Here is a 20,059-nt window from a genome sequence, read left to right as displayed (position 1 = left end):
TCTGCTATCTCCGCCCTCCACACTGGCAGAGTGTAGCAGCAGGGTCTATAGCAGGGCCCGAGCCTGGTTCCATCGATCACGTAGGATGTGATTCTGGGCAAGAAATGTTCTCCCTCTTAAGTTCCCATCTCCTTAACGCAAAAATGCCGTAGTCCACAGCAACCTCTGCCCCGAGGACTGAGGTGAAGTCTAAATGAGACTGAAAAATGCAGCGGCCAACAGCAGGACCCCAGAAAATGTTAATCCCCCCCCATCCCTTCGTGGACTCTTAAGCAGTGTTCATATAAAGATCACAAAATCACATATATCAACTCTTCTACAAAACTACAAGTGAGGGGGTGCCCAGGTGGCTCAGTCAGTTAGGTGTCCGACTCTTGGTTTCGGCGCAGGTCACACGATCTCACGGTTCGTGGGTTCGAGCCCCGTGTCAGGCTCTGCGCTGGCAGCACAGAGCCTGCTGGTGATTCTCTTTCTCCCTCTCTGCCCCACCCCTACTGTCTCTGTCTCTCTCAAAATAGATAAACTTAGAAAAACAAAAACAAAAACAACACAGGGGCCCTTGGGTGGCTCAGTCGGTTAAGCGTCTGACTTCGGCTCAGGTCATGATCTCACAGTTCACAAGCTTGAGCCCCACATGGGGCTCTGTGCTGAGAGCTCAGAGCCTGGAGCCTGCTTGGGCTTCTGTGTCTCCCTCTCTCTCTGCCCCTCTCCTGCTTACATAGTCTCTCCCTCAAAAACAAACATTAAAAAACAAACAAAAAACCCAAAAACTACAATCTGGGTTTGGAAATCTCTTGATATGATGACGCGATCTCATTTTTGTTTAAAAACTGTGTGTGTGTATGTATGTATCCGCATGTAGACACACACACACGCGATCTTATCTGTAGGAAGCATGTCATGTACTCATTTGGCGGAAGTGCTCTTAAGGGGCCTTTTACCCTAAAAGTACCTATCTGTCACTGCAACTTCACCCACTGGAGATGAATTGCTATCACAATAGATTTTTTAAAAAGGAAGAGACTTAATATCTTACAAGAAGTGCGTCCAAGAACCAACAGGTAATTCCCCGTCTTATGAAACAGCTAACAACAAAACCCCAGCAGGACAGGCACAGGGCCACCCCAGGCCCATGGACTTGTCATGTCACGTGATCAGTCCTCGACAGAAGGTCTTTCACAGGCCACCGGAACGCCGCCTGCGGTCACTTGAAGATGTCGTCTTCGAGCGCCTTCCCGGTTGAGTTTCGCCGCGGTAATTTCTCAACCCCAGTGGCAGGAGCTCTGGGTCCTCCTGGCCAAAGACTAGCTGCCCATCCATCCCCGCGCCCCACCCCCAGCCGGTCAGCTCCCCCGTCTGGGGTCCCCTACCTTGCCATCAGAAGCAGTGTTGATCCTGTAGTGGTACACTCTCCCTTCGTATCTCAGCGAGATGGACCTCTGGCCGGGGCTGCTCTCGCTCTCCCGCACCAAGAAGCTGCCGTTGATCCCGCTGCTCAGCAGGTACTCGGCGGCGTTGCGGGACACGGGCCCGTGGTACCAGGAATGTTTCTCCAGACTGTTGACCGGCGTGATGTAGTTGCTTGGGACCCACCCTTGGCCATTTTTGGTTTGGGCCTCACACCATTCCCCATTGTGGTTGTAGCCTAAAACCCGGAGCTTTTCACCTTGGAAGAGAATCAAACCAGACGTCAGCTTCCAACGCTGGCTTTGCTCATTCCCATGTATTCTTATAGGATTACTAAAAAATCTCCAAATTCCTAACTACCTGCTTCGCTGGAACAAATCCGCGTAAATATACGCACTTGTGGGTCTGTAGAAGAATACAGAACATGCAGAGAAATACACAGCCTCGGTTTTCGTAAATAATATATATGCTGCGTTACCCAAGTGTTCTGTTCCCAACATAAGGAAGTTTCTTAGGGAAAAGATACTTTTTCTTAGAACAAGATAAAATAAGACAAAAATAAAAGGTGTTTTCTGTGCCTGGCCCATGTGTCCCTTTAACTATGAAATAGGGGATGTGCGTTTTCTAAGGACTTATCATATAGGAACTCTTCTCCTTTAGGAAAAGTGGCTATCTTATAAAGATGCTGGGCTTTTTGGGGGGACCTCCCTGCATTCCGACTTTAAAGCTGCTCTTCCAGTCAGTGAAGGGGCATTCAGTCAAGCCCCAGTTTCCCCTGATTTCTGTCTCTTGCAACCCCCCATTTGCTCTGTGGCCCTTTTACCTTTAGTGATGCTTAGGGTGTTATCCCCACTGGCCACAAAATCATACAGTGCAACAAAAAGGTTGGGGTCATTTTCACTGGGACCAGCAAGAAGGTTTTCCTTGGAGTTCCAACGAGCTGCTTCGCTCAGACCTTGGGGCTCAAAGTCAGACGCTACTGGCCTCTGAAGGGCTTCTGGAAGAGAAAAGAAGAAAGGAACAGGAAGAGGTGGGGGAAAAAAATTAGTTTCATTCTCAGGAGCAAAAACAGTCTGCTTCCATCATTATACTTTTCTAATTTATTTCGTAACATCGACACGCATTTTGTATTAATAAGAAAGGCCATAGAATGAAAACAGACCCTTCCTTCCCCAAACCCTGTGAAAAGCACCAAGCATTTTCCTTCCAAGGTGGCAATTACTGTTCCTAAATAGCTTCAGCTTTTTAAGCTCATTCATTCAAAATGAACTCAGTTAAAAACGGAAATACTCCAGGGTGCCTGGGGGGCTGGGCTGCTTAAGCATCTGACTTGCTCTTGGCTCAGGTCATGATCTCCCGGTTCGTGGGTTTGGGCCCCACATCGAGCTCTGTGCTGACAGTGCAGAGCCTGCTTGGGACTCTCTCTCTCTGCCCCTCTACCCTGCATCTCTCTCATTCTCAAAATAAATAAAACTTAAAAAAAAAAAAAAAAAAAGAAGACTTAAAAAAAAGAAAAAAAAAACAGAGGACGCCTGGGAGTGGGGGGGCAGTGGGGAGCTCAGTTGGTTAAACGTCTGACTTTGGCTCAGATCATGATCTCATGGTTTGTGGGTTTGAGCCCCGCATCAGGCTCTGTGCTGACAGCTCGGAGCCTGCTTCAGATTCTGTGTCTCCCTTTCTCTCTGCTCCTCCCCCACTCAAGCTCTCTCTTGCTCTCGCTCTCAAAAATAAATAAACATAAAAAAAAATTTTTTTTTTATATCTCGTTGTAATGAACCGCTACAACATGAAAATCGAGGGTCTTTCGATGCTAGCTTTTTGTACTCCTGACTGAAGTAAACCTTTAGGAATTGTATTTGCTGAAAGAGTAAATCCCAAATTCTGTCATTACGGTTTGGTCATCTCATTTTATGAATCATGAGGGCAAAGATCATTTCAAGGAAGAGGGTCTTGTAACACTGCCATTTCCTAGAAGCCTTAGTGATGGGCTGGGCCCCCATTCTCTTGAGTGTTCATATGGGCTCTAAAGGCACACCTAGCACAATCGTGATGGGGACTGATCAATTAACCAAAAAAAGCTAGATAAAAGCAGAAAATTATCTTTTTCAAAGATGTGGGATCTCCCACCCCCACCTGAGTGCATGTTGGTTCACTGGCCTCGACTCTGCGGGGACAAGGCCTGTCCTTTCGAGGGTGGGCACGTGCGAAGCACATTCCCAGCTTCAGCTTGCTGCAGGCTGGGGGGAAAATGGGAGCCATATGCCATCTATTGGCTTACGACGGGCTCGCTCTCACCCGGTCGGGTAGCAACGTTTAAAACCACCCGTCCTTTCTGACTATGTCTGAGGCGTCCATCTGAAGTTCACAGGTACAGTTCTCTTCTTACAACTGCATTTCACTGGTTTCATATTGAACAAGTAATTAAAACAACAAGCGTATCTGAAATAAAGAGATGTGGAAAGAAACACAAGGGGCTCTCGGTGTGGCCAAGAGCAGTAAGCAGCAGCGGAGTGGCGGGGTTGGCTGCCCTATCCCGTGGGTCCCGGGCACTGGGGAGGCAGGTGTTACAGGAAGCAAGAGCACGATGGTCAACCCAACAAGTCGGTCACGTGGAAGCGAGTCCAAAGAGCTTCCATTTCAAGCCTTACACTGGGTCCCGTGCTGGGCTTTTTGGGGGGACCTCCCTGCATTCCGACTTTAAAGCTGCTCTTCCAGTCAGTGAAGGGGCATTCAGTCAAGCCCCAGTTTCCCCTGAAACAGTTTCCCCAGTTTCAGTCAAGCCCCAGTCCCGTGGGTCCCGGGCACTGGGGAGGCAGGTGTTACAGGAAGCAAGAGCACGATGGTCAACCCAACAAGTCGGTCACGTGGAAGCGAGTCCAAAGAGCTTCCATTGTGCTTATATTAAGTAACACCATTAGCCTTAGGATTCTTAACGTGAAAGAACTCTTACATATCGACAGAACAAGATAAATCCTCCACTGGGGGCGGGGGGGGGGGGGGGGGTGGGAGGGAGGGAGGGAGGGAGGAGGAGGAGGGAGGAATGGACCAAAGCATGAATAAGCAATTCACAGGAAATTTAAATTACCATTAAACTTGGGAAGCACGTTAGGCCTGGCTAATAATCAAAGAAATGCAAAGTCTTCGTCAAATGGGCAGACCCATTTTCTTGAGGCAAAGTCAGTGTAAGGCTTGAAATGGAACTCTCATGCAAAGCTAGCGGCTGCTGTAGAAAGTGCTACACACGTTAGGAGGGCAACTGGAAATACAAATCGAATCTCTAAATAATTCCATAACCTTTGATCAACCTCCAGCAATTATCCCGAGACCCACATGATTATTTCTAGATACTGACTGTTTTTAACATTTTTCAAGTGTTTCTGTTTGAGAGAGAGAGAGAAAGCGAGCGTGTGCACGGACCTGAGCCGAAGTCAAGTCGGAAGCCTAACCGACTGAACCACTCAGGCGCCCCTCTATATACTAACTTTGAAATGACAGCACAGAAAACGAGAAGTACAAGGTATCTATCAACAAAAGATAAGTTAGTTTGTGGTCCATCCGTAATACAGAATACATTCAGAACATCATTCAAGATATTTTTACACAAAAACTACTACTGGCTTGGGAACATACTCACAATAATGCATTAAGTGCTCATACTATAACCTGTCATTTGCAGCGTGATCCCAATTTTGTAAAAACTGAACGAAGCACAGAAGGGACCGCGCCAAACTGTGAACCGTAGTTGACAAGGCGTGGGGAGGGGTAGGATTACAAACATCTAACATTTTCTCTTTTCTTTTCTGTATTTTGGCTCATTTCTCACAATGGATGTGGGTGGTTTTTGCAATTCAGAAAACAGTGACAAAAATAGAGACACTGCCATCGTAAGTAGAAGCCAGCTGACACTTCCACAATTGGTCATCTAACCTGAAAAAGAACCCTGGGGGAGGAGGAATCTCCTCGTGCTATCCTGAAAAAACATTTGTGCACCTCCCTCTGGAGTCCCAACCTCGTGGCCATGAGCACACAACTCTGGCAGACCAGGCCCACACAGGAAATTAAACCAAAGTCATGAATACAGAAACGCTTTTCTTCTCAAATGCCATTTGACCTCTTCTATCAAACATTCTGCAGCATCTGGATTTGATCGAAGTTACATAATCAGGGGGAAGTGGCCTGGAAAACACCTGGAAGAGGCAGAAGGCCGATACTCGCCCAGGGCTGCCTGTGGATTTCAAGTCAGGGTTCAAGGGACTGTCCCCGACAGGGAGACCGATGCTGGGAATTTCTCGCGAGGGGATGAGCCCTTTGTCAGGAAGGAAAGGGCCTCCCACCGCTTTTTGATTCAACAGGACGTCAGGAAATCCAAGGCAGTCTCTCCGTCTTCCTCTCCAGTTCTTGCTCCATTCCACAAATTTATGGCCGAAGCCCAAAGGGAAGTAATGCCCACGCATGCCTCTGGATGGAGACACTGAAGTGTAGCCACAGTCCGACACCAAAACCTTCCAGTCAATTCCCCATCCAGGCTGATGTCAAAATTGACTCACGGTGCATAAATGCCAAGTTCCTTGCTTCATCTCATAGTGAACTGTGCTCGTCAACCTTAAAAATGATCACAGCTCACAAGGCCAACACTGCAGAATGTACTTCAACCTTCCTGGCTTAACGCGGGGACTTTCTGCCAGGCCCACTGTCAGGAAGTCGGACCCTTAAAGAAGCCCCGAAGCTTCATTCAAGAAAGATGTCCAAAATAGCTCCCCTTTTCCGTTCTTCCAATGGATCTTTTGGCTATTGTTAAGTCTTGGGAAAGAAATTTCAGCGTCTGTCGGGGCGCCTGGGTGGCTCAGTCGGCTAAGCATCCAACTCCGGCTCCAGTCACATGATCTCATGGTTCGTGAGTTTGAACCCCACATACGCTCTATGCTGACAGCTCAGAGCCTGGAGCCTGCTTCGCATTCTGTGTGTCCCCCCCGCCCCAACTCTCTGCCCCTCCCCTGCGCTCATGCTCCGGCCCATGCCTGCTTAACTTATTTCTAAGTAAATATTCTAAGTATTCTAAGAAAATGGCTTGGGTCTTTAAAGTACAAGTTAAAGATCTTCTTATACAAAAATAATCCTTTCTTAAAGTTGTGAGTCAGTGATCAAAAATGTTTACGAAAGATTCTCAGATAAGGCGTATCTGGTCTAGACGGCCAGGGGCTGCCCCTGCACCCACCAAGGGCAAACAGGAAGAGAAGTAAAATGTTGGTGACCTTCAGGGGCCGTGAGGCTACTTCACAGACCCGAGGGGAGGGATTTCACCTCCAGGGAAAACATCCCTGGGAAGCTTCCCACCTTCCTGTAGGTGCTGGTGCCCAAGGCCTCGGTTTGCTCTGTGAGTACAGAGCAGAGTGGGCTCTCCTTCAGTGGGGAGGGGAGGGGAGGGGAGGGGAGGGGAGGGGGGGTCGGAAGGGGGCAGGGTGTGTCAGGCGTGATAAACACTCCCTCTCCTTTTGCTCACATGCAATTCTTTAAACCCTTGTTGTTTATTCTTATTTCCTCTGTGGGCCTTTCACTATTACCCTCCAGTTCAAGGAATCTCTGTAATTCAGAAATCTATAAAACAGATCCCTCAAAAAGGAGGGAAGGCTTCGTGTTTTATTTCATACTCGGTTCCAACTGATGAGATCATGCTCAGACTATTCTCAAGTCAGTATACAACAGTCTCCTACAACTTTTTAGAATATGAGCTTAGAGGAAAAGTATTATTTCCCACAATCTGAACTTGATGAAAGTCCTTTTACCCACTTTCTACACGGTCCTTTATTTTGTAATTTACACCCTCACCCAGAGCGGCTAAAATTATTTAAAAAACGGGCTTAGTTGAATACAGCCTTGGCCTTAACATCACACTTCACAACATCTTCCCAGCACCCCCAAACACTGTGTTAGCTGCTGGGGAGCAGGGGCAGGGCGAGGTGGCAGTGATGCGAAGAATCCCCACACGGCCTCTGCCCCTTGGGGGAAGAGAACACAGCTGGGGAAAATGTACGCAGCCTCGATAGCAAAAGTCAAATAGAAGACCAGGTGAATTTCTAAGAACACAGACATTGGGGCGAGGAGGTGTGAAGGGGCCCCGCTCACCAGCATTACACAGAAGGGGCTCCTGAGTAAGACCTCGCCTGGCAAGGGAAGCAGGATTAACACAGGGATCCAAGGCGAGCCTGACACACTGAGGCTACTCAGGGAGGGATCTTCATCCGTGCTGTGGACCCTCTGGCGATGTCTGCGGATGCCTCCAAAAAAAAGTCAGGGACGCCTGGGTGGCTCAGTCGGTTGAGAGTCCGGCTTCGGCTCAGGTCATGATCTCGCGGTCTACGAGTTCGAGCCCCTCGTCGGGCTCTGTGCTGACGGCTCGGAGCCTGGGGCCTGTTTCGGATTCTGTGTCTCCCTCGCTCTCTGCCCCTCCCCCCGCTCATGCTCTGTCTCCCTCTGTCTCAGAAATAAACACTAAAAAAAAAATTAAAAAAAAAAAAAGTCGGGGCGCCTGGGTGGCGCAGTCGGTTAAGCATCCGACTTCAGCCAGGTCACGATCTCGCGGTCCGTGAGTTCGAGCCCCGCGTCAGGCTCTGGGCTGATGGCTCGGAGCCTGGAGCCTGTTTCCGATTCTGTGTCTCCCTCTCTCTCTGCCCCTCCCCCGTTCATGCTCTGTCTCTCTCTGTCCCAAAAGTAAATAAACGTTGAAAAAAAAAATTTTTTTAATAAAAAAAAAAAAAAAAAGTCTGCAAATGCAGAGAATATGGAGGGCTGTAAGGGAAAACAGCTGTATGGAAACAGTCCTCAAATCTTAAACAGAAATTTATTTGTGATACAGGGCTTCCTCATTAATGCATTAAGTATCTACTTATTAATGGATTAAAGAAACAAGATCTAGTAGTAACTACTATCATTTCAAAGTTCTGATATGTGTAAGTAATAATCACAACTGTTACAGGACACGAAAACATCGGATTTCTACTGGTGACAAAGTCACCAATATTGCTAACCTGACTGCGGTTTGTTACCTACATTCTTTAAAAAATGATATACTAATTTTCAGTTAGAGGTTAGTGAAATAAAGTTCTAAAATTTTCCCATCCAAGGAAATGGAGCCCCTGAATTCTATCCCAGACCCCAAGGGCTTTCCAGGCTAACAACTCCTACACTATAGATTTGGTTCAGTAGAACCCCTGTAATCTGACGGGGGGGGGGGGCCTAAAAAGAAGGCTGCTATAAATTAGTGAGAAGTCCAAATTATGCAGTTTTCTCTTTAAATAAATGCAGTTTGGGGGCACCTGGGTGGCTCAGTTGGCTAAGCATCTGACTCTTGATTTTGGCTCAGGTCACGATCTCACAGTTCATGAGTTCAAGCCCCATGTTGGGCTCCATATGGACAAGACAAGAGCCTGGTTGGGGTTCTCCACCCCTCCCCTGCTTGCTCCCTTTACTCTCTCTCTCTCAAAGTAAATAAACTTTAAAAATAAACAAATAAGTAAATAAATGCACTTTTAGCACTTCCCACTTACAGGCATTATAAGCATTAAGCTAAATGGGTTTCTGGAGAAAACTCCTTTTAAAAATAAGAAGTAAAAAAAAATAATAATAATAATGATAACAAACAAAAAATAAAGTTACTTAAAATTAGACCAAGGTGGGGCCCCTGGGTGGCTCAGTTGGTTGAGCTCCCAACTTTGGCTCAGGTCATGATCTCACGGTTCATGAGTTTGAGCCCCACGTCAGGTTCTGTGCAGACAGCTCAGAGCCTGGATCCCACTCCGGATTCTGTGTCTCCCTCTCTCTCTGCCCTCCCCTGTTCACACTCTGTCTCTCAAAAATAAACAAACATTTAAAAACTTAAATAAATAAAATTAGACCAAGGTTTAAGTATTTCCCCAGGAATCTTTACATTATAATGTTCCTAGCAAATCAAGTTTAGAAAACAGAATTCTCCGCGTCATCTCTATCAGCAGTCCAAGTATTAACTTTCTGAAAGATACACAGGGCCGGTCCCCTCCATCAAAAAGCAAAAACAAAAAGAATTCTGTATCGCTTTCTAGGACTCTGTTGTCAAAGGCTACGGTTACTGGAGACGGAGCATAAAGACGGAACTCCTCACCATCTTCAAACCACTCTGAATACGACACCCCCACACCTCCCCCCTGCCTCATCCCAGCTAAGTTTACACCCACATCGTGGCCACTTTTCCTCCTCAATCTCCCTGATGGGTCCTGTCCTGTCCGTGTGCCCCACCGTGCCCTTGACTGGTTTCCCTGACTCTGCCCACTGCGTTGTGCCTCCACACTGCCACCAGAGGGGTCTTTCTAAAACGCAGCTCCGACCGAGCGGCTCTCCTATTAAAATCCCACGGAGAAGGCTGCTGGCAGAGGCAGAAGAGATCCTGCCTGTCACTGGCCAGCCACTACGTACTAGCAGGGTCACCTGTGGCAACGCAAAGAACAGGACGGTCAAGTGCCCTGCAGGGTAGACTGCGGTTTGCAGATTCACAGGCAAGACGCAGTTCCTAGCGTGTAACAGGCCCTCTCAGCATGGCTGGGGTCATCATCAAGTCCGAGCTCCTGAAGCGGGTACACGAGGCCCTGCAGGGTCTGGTCTGCGACCAGCTTCTCCCACGACCCCTGGTCCCCCATTCCAGCCTCCCCAAACCTCTGGAAGCTTCCCCCACCCGAAGCTTGTTGCTGCCCCGGCTTGTGAGCACTGTGACAAGTGCCATTTTCTCTCTCCGGAATGCCTCCCCAGCCTTTCCATCCTCCTTGGCCTCACCCCTTCTAGTGAGCCTGACTGGTCCTCCCTCCTCTCTGCACCTCACCCCTAACTGATTATCTCCCCTTCACCTCAAAGGTGAAGAATCTGTAAGCCTGGGCTCCAGGGTGGACAAGCCTTGTTGAAATTCACTCTACCATGTCTTGAAGACATTAATTTCCCAGCCTCAGTTTCTCGATTGCACAATAGGGCAACAACAGTATCTACCCAGCTGGGCTGTCAGGAGGGCTCCACGCACACCGCAGGTGGAGAATTTCTGCACAAACGCCACGTGTGGTACCTGGCCCTAGGACCCTGCCCTACAGGTCAAGTACTTCTTCATTTATTATTGTTCCCACAATAATGTGAACTCTGGGGCAGAGACCAGCATTTTTTTTTTTAAATTTTCTTTAATGTTTATTTTTGAGAGAGAGAGAACGAATGGGGGAGACACCGAGAGAGAGGGAGACACAGATTCCGAAGCAGGCTCCAGACTCAGAGCGCTCAGCCCAGAGCCCGACGCGGGGCTCGAACTCAGGAGCCGCGAGATCATGACCTGAGCCAAAGTCAGATGCTTAACCGACTGAGCCACCCAGGCGCCCTGAGACCAGCATTCTCATCACAGCCTTCACCCTCTGCCCGGGGCTAGCCAGGACATACAGCACCACCAGGTGTTTATTTAAATGAACAGCTAGGCAGAACCCCTTGCACTTGACTGGCTTTAGCAACAAAGTAAAATATTAAGTCCGGAGTGAAGAGTGTACCTTAATTATCTGTGAACCTGCAGAAACAGCAGACAGCAGGATGGAGAGCAAATGGCACTTTACCAGGAATGCTTTTATAAAGATCTAGGAAACGCAATCATTTTTTAAAAAATGGAATGTAAACCACGGTCAAGATCTCGAAACACAGTGCAACGTGAAAGAACGTTTCTCTGTGCTTTCACGAGAAACAGGACGCGTGACAGGCCGGTACGGGCAGACGGCCCCTCCACACACTTTTTTTTTTTGTGTGTGTCTGTGGGGGAGGAAAGGTTCCCCAGATCCTGGCACTGGACCCGATTCAAACTGTGGGCAGTGAGCCCGTTAACCAGAGAAGCATTTACTCTGTCACAGGTCCTTTGCGGCAGACTGAAAGCCTCCCCTTCCGCCTTGCCAGGCCGGGGATGGTTTGCGAGTACTCACTTCGTGTGTCCTGATCTCCCTGGAAAGGTCATCGAGGATGCCTGCGTCAGGTTAGACCCGACTCACCGAAGGGGCTACCCAAGGGCAGATGAATCCCCGAGAATGTCTTGTTTGCCATTATTCCTCCTACTGCTAAGCTGAGTAACTGAACAGGACCATAAAAAGCTATCTGGGTTCCAAAAAGCAATGGCTGATTCTATTCACGGCCCAGCTTTTCAATTCAGTTTTAAGGCATTCCGTGTAGGGTACTACACTACCCTGCCCCCCCACCTCCTCACCCCCCCCCCCCCCCACAAGTCTATTAAGCAGACTCTCTCATGACGGGCATTTTGAGAGGCCAGGCGACAGAGGCAGAGGTGAAGGTTACTCACGTGCCTCTCCCACGGCTTCCCATCCATCAGTCTGCATGGCTCACACTCAGTCCCTTGCACTGCTTTCAATCTCTCTCTCTCTCTCTCTCTCTCTCTCTCTCTCTCTCTCTCTCTCTGGATCTTGCTCTCTCCCTTCCTCTCCTCTGGATCTCTTCCTCTGCCCACCTCTGCCATCCTCCCCCGTCCCGTGTCCCCTGGGTTCTCCCTTTCTGGTCTCAGCCTTTCTCCTCTTGGGTCTCTGCCTCCCTCTCCTCCTTAATTCCCACCTCTTTCTCCTTCTCCCTCGTCTGTCTTCTGTGTCACCCAACACAGACAGTGTAACAAAGTACAAGAGAGAAGGATCTGAACGCCAATTTCGGGGACTGACAACTCTCGTCATCGGGAGGACAAAGTTAGACTCTCAAATGTCAGTAATTAGCAAGCTGTTTTTCCAAACGGCTTTGGAAGTAGAACTTCAACGAGGCAAGAAAACAAGATTGACCATAATTTGCTCTGGGTTCTTTTTTTAACCAAGGTAATCTTGGGCCCAGCCGACTATGAAAAATGACTTAATCCGCCCTCTCTGAGGCTCAAATTCGGGACCTTCCGATTAGGAGACGGACGCTCTGCCAGCTGCACTAAAAAGGACAGTTTAAAATTGACCATACGTTGGGAATTATTAAAGCTGGTGATGAGTACAAGGAATTCAATGGGCTGTGTGCTTTTCCTTTAAAAAGTAAAAAAACAAACAAAAAAACCCCCCACAAACCCCCCTTTTCAAAACTAAGAATTTATTTTATGAATCTTTCTGGGTGTTTAATTATGATCCGCTATTACAGATGGAAAGTTAAATTCTTCCCATATCCCACTTGATCTTATGGTCTTGTATTTACCTTTTCCAGTTTTATTGATATGATTTACATATCACATTGTGTAGGAGTTTCAGGCGTACAACCTAACAACTTGCTGCATGTAGACTGTGAAAAGGTTAGTTACCACAGTAAGTTTCGTTAACCTCCGTATCACCACACAGTTGCACATTTTTTCCTTATGATGAGAACCCTTAAGATCTACTTCTCTTAGCAACTTTTATTTATTTTAAAAAAAAATTTTTTTTAATGTTTATTTATTTTTGAGACAGAGAGAGACAGAGCATGAATGGGGGAGGGGCAGAGAGAGAGGGAGACACAGAATCGGAAGCAGGCTCCAAGCCATCAGCCCAGAGCCTGACGCGGGGCTCGAACTCACGAACCGTGAGATCGTGACCCGAGCTGAAGTCGGACGCTCAACCGACTGAGCCACCCAGGCGCCCCTCTTATACAGCACAGTGCTGTTAACTATACTATCTATAGTATAACTATATAGTTATATCTATAGTCTAACTAACTATACAGTGCTGTTAACTAACTATCGTGTTGTACAACGGTGTTATGTATTTTTTTTTTTTAATTTCTCCGTCGACCATTTTTCCTGTTTCTATTTCGGATCGGCAATTACACTGTCAAAATTATGACAATTTTAGAACAAGGTAATGAGAGGTAGATGTTCAGTCTTCACATCCTTGGAGCTGTGGAAAGAGTGAGATGCCAATCATGAATCAACGGGATTCCTTTTCCACAATTAAAACATTCAGCATGGGCGTAAGAAAGGATCTGGGGCGGGGGGGGGGGGGGGGGACGACGACGCCTGGCTGGCTCAGTGAGGCGAGCGCAGGGTTCTTGATCTTGGGGTTGTGAGTTCGAGCTCCACGTTGGGTGTAGAGAATACTTAAATAATTAAAACTTACAAAAAAAAAAAAAAGGATCAGGAAAAGGGAAGGTACTTTTCCTTAAAACTGATGACAGAAGTATTAATTTTATGCGTCAGAGCAAACATGGAAACAAACTGTCTTGTTAACAAGAAAACCTATGGGTAGGTTCAGCTCGATTCTGTCATGACTTCAGCCATTGGAGAAACTGGCAATGCCAACCTTTTAGACTGCTCAGTATTTGTTTAAAGTAACAGCTGATATGTGCTAACATCCTGCTCTGTGCCAGGCTCCGTGCTGAACAATTTAAATGAAATCTCTCCCGCAAATCTCACAACTCAACGAAGGAGGGCCTACCACGAGTTGTATTTGGAAATGAGAACGCCGCTGAGGCTCAGACAGCACGATGCCCAGGACCAGCGGGCAGCAGGGTTGGCATCCAGGCCCCGGCCGGCTGGCTCTGGAGCTGCGGGTGTCACACGAGAAGAGGACTCTGCAATGCCCTAGCCACGAAACTGTCTGCATTTAGGGACCTCTCAAAGGAACCTCATGTAGGTATAAATGCAAACAGTCAGCACTTTATTGATTTCAAAAGCTTCACGTGAATCATCTCCTAGATCCCCAAAACGATCCTCTCAAGGTTGGCTGGACAGAGGATGTTGGTTCTTTCTGTCTTAGAGGCAAAGAAACAGAGAGGCTGAGAGAGGTTAGACAAAAATGGATCTCCGGACTCCAAATTCAGAAGTATTTCCAAAGGGCACAGGGGCCTTTCTCCTCCTCCTCTCTAGAAACCTCACAGCGGTGGTATGCAAATAAGGTAAGGGTGTCTACAAAGCGCTTGGTGCCAGCGCCTGTCACATCATAAATGCTCACCAGTTTTAATGTCACCTCAAGCGAGGAGAACTGGCTGGCTTTCCATTAGGTTCCTGGAAGAGACTGGCATTTTCTTTGTTACTAAACAAGGGAAGCACGTGATGAGCCCAGGAGAGAGTATTTAGAAAGAGAGCCTGAGCTGCTCTACAGAAGTTCTAACACTGTACATATCTGTGCAGCTGGCACCACATAAAGAATTTGCCAGAAAGTTAACTGCTGAAAAGCAGCATTTTAAAGCGGCCCTTAAAATAAATTTTGAAAGTTCAAGAAGAGTTCACATTACTTTTGATTCCACACTACAGAGCTAGCATATACATGTACAATATTCATGAACGATGTATGCAAATACACACATAAACAAAGAAGAGTGAACTGGGGGAAAAAAAAAAAAAAAAAAGAATTCAAATGGCCAGTGTTCGGGGCGCCCGGGTGGCTCAGTCGGTTAAGCGCCTGACTTCGGCTCAGGCATGATCTCATGGTTCGGGGGTTCGAGCCCCAGGTCAGGCTCTGTGCTGACAGCTCAGAGCCTGGAGCCTGCTGCGGAATCTGTCTCCTTCTCTCTCTGCCCCTCCCCTGCCCGTGCTGTCTCTCTCTGTCTCTGTGTATGTGTCTCTCTCTCTCTCTCTCTCAAAAATAAACATTAAAAAAAATTTTTTTACATGGCCAGTGTTCATGTTTTCTTCCACATCTCTAGGGGGAAGCAATAATCAGAAAGCTGGGTGTTTGAAGTCAACCTAAGATTGTAAAGCTAAATGTGGTCATGGTGAATACATACTGCCTATAAACACACATTTTCACAAAGTTGGAACGCAAAACTCAAATGTTTTAAACGCTTATTATATGCATACAATATCTCCAGAAGGACACGCAAGAAAACTCCTGAGTGATTGCCTCTGGGTAGGGAAACTGGGTAGGAGACACAATTACTTTTCACTAAATACCCTTTTAGAATGTTCTTTTTTTTTAAATCATGTACAGCTATTTTAATATACATTTAAATTTTCTTCTGCGAAAGATGATCATTTTTATCAGTATTAGTTTTCTAGAAAAGAAAGAAAGAATAGCCTTATTTCAGACGTTCTTGAAGCTGCCATTTCCACATCCACAGAGCGTGCCAAAGGTCACAGTCACAGTTGGTAAAGCACCGAATGGCTGAAACTCGGCTCTCTGGAGCCAGACGGTATGGGTTCAAATCCCAGCACCACCACTTGCTAGCTCTGGGACCTTAGACAAGTTTCCTAACCTTCTGGGGCCTTAGGTTCCTCATCTGTAAAGTGGAAATAGCCACAGGGCCATCATGAGAGACACGCACACCGAATCATATAGAAATACTGAAACACTGCTTGGCATACAGTAAGCGTTTAATTGTTGCTTTGACAGCGAGGCCTGGGGAGCGCATAGATGCATGATCAGGTCGCATTCACGGTGGGAACCATCTTTGACAGAATGCAAAAGCTGACTATATTCGACTCTCTGTGCCCTGAGCGGACTGCGCCGAGAGGGTGTCAATCAACACTGATTGATTGACTTGGGATGTCAGTAAAAAACGGAAAGGCTGGACAGGAAGCAGTAAGACGCTTTCGATGAGATCCACCCCCTAAAATAAAAACCAATAATTCAACTATGCACTAAATCTCCGGTTTACCCCAAGAAAACAGTCTGCCCTAAATCTCCGGTTTACCCCAAGAAAACAAAAACAATGTCACAGCTCTGCAGCTACAAAAGTCCAGTTCATCTACTCCGCCCGTGGGCGTCCATCTGCAAATGGAGATAATGCCTAACACTAACTCGATACAGATGTAAATGAGAATGTGCTCAGAATTTTGAGCAACTTGGAAAATAAGCGACGCATGAACTGAAGATGATTTTGGCCGCTTCAAATGCCAACTTTCAGGGACAAATAAACCATCTCCTCCCTCCAAATGGTGGATTTTGTGAGCCGGCTCGAAGGCCCAAAATCGCAGGCAGGGAAGAGGGATGGATGTCCACATCCTGTGAAAGCAAGAGCAAACAGGTTTCACCTGCATCACTGGTGTTTATGGTTTAAGCTGCTTATGTGACTCCAGGCAGGCCCTCAAATCAGAAAGGAAAAAAAAAAAAAAAAGGTGGCTGGTGAGGGCCACGGGGGTATTAAAAAAAAAGTTGGAAGGAAAAGAGGTTAGACCATTTACGAGGCCTTCGTTTATTTCTCCTTCCTTTTAAAAAGAAGTACGTTACAACTTCATGGCACACTAGCAGCAATCCAACTTGTTCTCAGATGAGCTTTACATTTCTATTCCTATTTTAAGTCCTCAGTGAAAATGACAGAGAAATACCAGCAGGATTTCGTCTGGGATGTCCGGTCCCTAAGTCAGATCGATTTCAAGTCCAAAATGACGACCCCCACGCACCCTCCCCGGTTCACTTTCTTTCAGTTGTTACTAGCAAAGGAAAGGAAAGGCAACAGGAAAGAAGGACACAGGGGATGAGAGAAGGAAAGGAAAGCAGAACGGAAAAAAGGCAAAAAGAAAGATGCTCCTGGCTCTGCACTTTATGGAGCGAACCCAACATGAGGTCCCCCCCTCCCCCGCCAAGTACGCTGGACTCATTCACAACGCCTTCCTCAAATGTGTAACTTCGCTTCCCCCATCCCCGCGAAAAGGGAGAATTCCTAAGACCTCTTCGTGGTCTGCAGATAAGAGTGGGTTGGGGGTTGGGGGTTGGGGGCGCGTGGGGCGTGGGGTAGAAAGATCACTTGAAATTCCGTACCCATAAATGGTAGAGCGGTGTTCCTTTGTACACGACACTTAATGAGAATCACATGTTTCACAAACACGGGTCGACCTTTTTGACACATAATTCCCAATTCACGGTGGAAATTCCACAACGTGGGCTCACAGGGCCGTTCGGGCCTGTAGAGTTCGCTTTCTCAAACTTTCTCGGGGAGAGCCCCCCCCCCCCCGCCCTCCGGCTGGGGGCCCGGAGACACCGCCATCCCGGCGTGGGCTCCCAGGGTAGGGCGCGGGGACCGGAGCCCCGCACCCTCCCGCTCGGCCCGCAGCGCCCAGGCGGGGTCGCGGGAAAGACCAGGAGAGAGCAAGAAAGCGGGGGGAGGGGGGGGGCAGAGAAAGGGAAAGGGAAGGGAGGGGCAGGGAGGGCGCGGAGGGAGCGCGCGCGGGCGGGAGAGCGGGCGCGGCCCGGGAAGGCCCGGCCCGCGGCCCCGCCGCCGCCTCGAGCGCTCGGCGCCAGCCGGCGCTTACCTTCCAGGTAGCAGCTGGAGGACGAAGAGAGCCCCTTCTTGGATTTGCAGCCCACCAGCTTCAAGCAGATCTCCAACATTTTCGCGGGCCGGCGGCGTGGGGGCCGGCGCCCCCCGGCTCGCTGCGCCGCGCGCTCAGGCCCGGCGCGCCCCGCTGGCCCCGCGCGCCCTCCCGCGCCCCGGCGGCCCCGCCACGCCGCCTCGCCGCCGCCCCGCGCGCCCGCCCATGGCCGCGGCCGCGTCTCCGTCTCCGCTCCGGACGCGCCTGTTAACAAAGGGCCCCGAGCCCGGCCCGCGAGGCCCGCCCCCGCCGCCGCCTTAACCCCCTCGGCGCCGCGCCGGTCGGCCGGCCCCGCTCGTCGCGGGCGATCGGCAGGCCCGACCCGGCCCGGCCCCCTTGCCGAGATCCAAAATCAACCCGGGGCCGGTTTCTAGGTCCACACGGGTGCTGATTTCAGGTGCAGCACTGAGTGGTTCTCAACGTTGCCAAGTCCTAACGGCCCAAGAAAGACACACGGGCTACTCTGGCTGCCGCCAGCGCAGGCCTGCTCGGCCACCACTTTTGCAACCTCCAGCATCTCTGTGGCGAGACGCCAACCTGCACCGCTTACAGCCCAGCTCGGCGGGTGCGCGGGGCTCTGGCAAACGCTGTGTCCCCAAAATGTTGGTGAATAATGCGGATTCCTCTGCAGCTACCAGTGCGGGTCTCATTTCATGTTCACGGAGTTTACAGTGATTAAGGCTAACTCAGTGGGTGTATAAAGAATGAATAATCAGAGCTAGAACCCACATGACAACCTCACAGGTATGCAACACGTTTGTCAAATCCTACATTCAGACTAGGAGACGGTTGGAAACGGGAGGAGAGGTGTGAGTTCAAGTTCAAACATGATTTCTGATTATATGGAAAGGGAATTGAGCTTTCACAAGGAGAAATCCTCAGGGGCAGGGCCTGGGTCCCTTCTTTGCCTTACTTTCTTCCACAGGGATTTTTTTCCCCCTGGTTTTGTGAGTGCCACGGGGTACCGTTATTTGAAACCCATGTCATTGTCGTTCAGGGCTCAAATCTTTATAGCTCTGGTTAGGACTGATCATATACAATATTATAACAAAATAACAATAATCACAATGGTGTATTATGTGACACAAAATCAGAAATCTAGATCAGCGGGAAGTAACAGGGAACCCAATCATACCAACGAATTTAATAAAAATCATATATATTTCAGTGACAATAAGAAAAGGAATTTAATAAGTAGTACGAAGTAACTGCACTGCAACGGAGAAAAAAAATCAATGTAGCTCACATCTTAGAACACATGAGTAGTAATAAGAAAGGATGCGTGGAAGATCTTAGGAGTAGATCTGATGTGCGTCAGACTCTTAGGAGAAACATGGTCCATTCGTTACAACGCTGTGTTTGCACAACGATCCTGTGAGGACTGGGGTTGTTATTATCCCAAATCTTCAGGGTAAGACCTGGTAGTCAGGAAAGTCAAGCACCCTGCCCAAGGTCCCGTGGTTGGAAACCGACGCTGGTCTGCCTGGTTCCAAGGATCAGGCTCCTGACCGGGGGATTACACTGTACCCTCTCATCAACAATAAATTCCAAATGGATTAAAGCCTTGGAGATCTGTATCTTTGGTTAAATAGCTAACATATCGGGGCGCCCGGGTGGCTCAGTCGGTTAAGCGTCCGACTTCGGCTCAGGTCACGATCTCACTGCTCATGGGTTTAAGCCCCGTGTCGGGCTCTGGGCTGACAGCTCAGAGCCCGGAGCCTGCTTCAGATTCCGTGTCTCCCTCTCTCTCTGCCCCTCCCCTCTCCATATAAACAAACATTTAAAAAAAGATAGCTAACATAGATTTCAGAGCCAGTGTTGGTTAAGAGACCCTGGCTACGAACGGTCAACCCCAGAAGGCAAAGCTGGACTCATTTGTTATACTTTCCAGCCTATCCTGTAACAACAGAAACCTGGGTATCTTGGAATGGCTAAGGAACAAGATCTTCACGTAGGTCTGCCAAATATAGCACATAAAAATTCACAAGTGGACTGGACGTGACTAGTGCGTATCACCGGGGTTCTCAGCCAGGGCATTAATAACTTTTCGGAAGTGTCCTACCGAATTGTGATCAGTGTACAAAATGTGTTTTTCCTGCAACTGAGTGGTTAGTGCTGTGGTACCAGCTCAGGCCTCATGAGCACCTAAGAAGGCACGGGCAGGAAAGTAAGCACGCAGTTCCCACCACCTGCAGACACAAGAGACGAGCACGGTGACTGTGGGTGCCATCTAGACTCTGGGAGGCACGCTCATTCTGCTAGAGGGCCTGCAGGTAGTGCCAGCTGACCGGCTTAGTGTTGTCTTGAATCTTTCAAAGTCCCAAACGTAGCACCAAAAATAGAATTGAAAGGGTGCCACCAGGACAAACTGAAAAATACAGTATCTGTTTTGGTGCCCTTCCGGAAAGTTCTTTATTACTG

General features: G+C 48.5%; 1 protein-coding gene across 2 annotated transcripts in view; it reads right to left on the bottom strand.

Moving 5' to 3' along the window:
- ABL1 (ABL proto-oncogene 1, non-receptor tyrosine kinase) overlaps positions 1–20,059 on the bottom strand; it is a 143,191-nt gene that overhangs the window by 27,483 nt on the left and 95,649 nt on the right. Inside the window, exons 1-3 of one of the 2 annotated variants that reach the window (XM_047829835.1) lie at positions 17,579–17,729; positions 2,231–2,404; positions 1,371–1,666 (exon numbers count right to left, since the gene is read on the bottom strand). In XM_047829835.1, coding sequence (XP_047685791.1) covers positions 1,371–1,666; positions 2,231–2,404; positions 17,579–17,657 — 549 coding nt within the window. In that variant the 5' untranslated portion in view covers positions 17,658–17,729. Of the gene's footprint in view, positions 1–1,370; positions 1,667–2,230; positions 2,405–17,578; positions 17,730–20,059 lie in introns of those variants that run through there. The other variant, XM_047829834.1, reaches the window with a different exon arrangement.

The sequence above is a fragment of the Prionailurus viverrinus genome, chromosome D4, assembly GCF_022837055.1.
Source record: "Prionailurus viverrinus isolate Anna chromosome D4, UM_Priviv_1.0, whole genome shotgun sequence".
Classification (NCBI taxonomy): Eukaryota; Metazoa; Chordata; class Mammalia; order Carnivora; family Felidae; genus Prionailurus; species Prionailurus viverrinus.
This window is presented reverse-complemented; position numbering and strand designations above follow the sequence as displayed.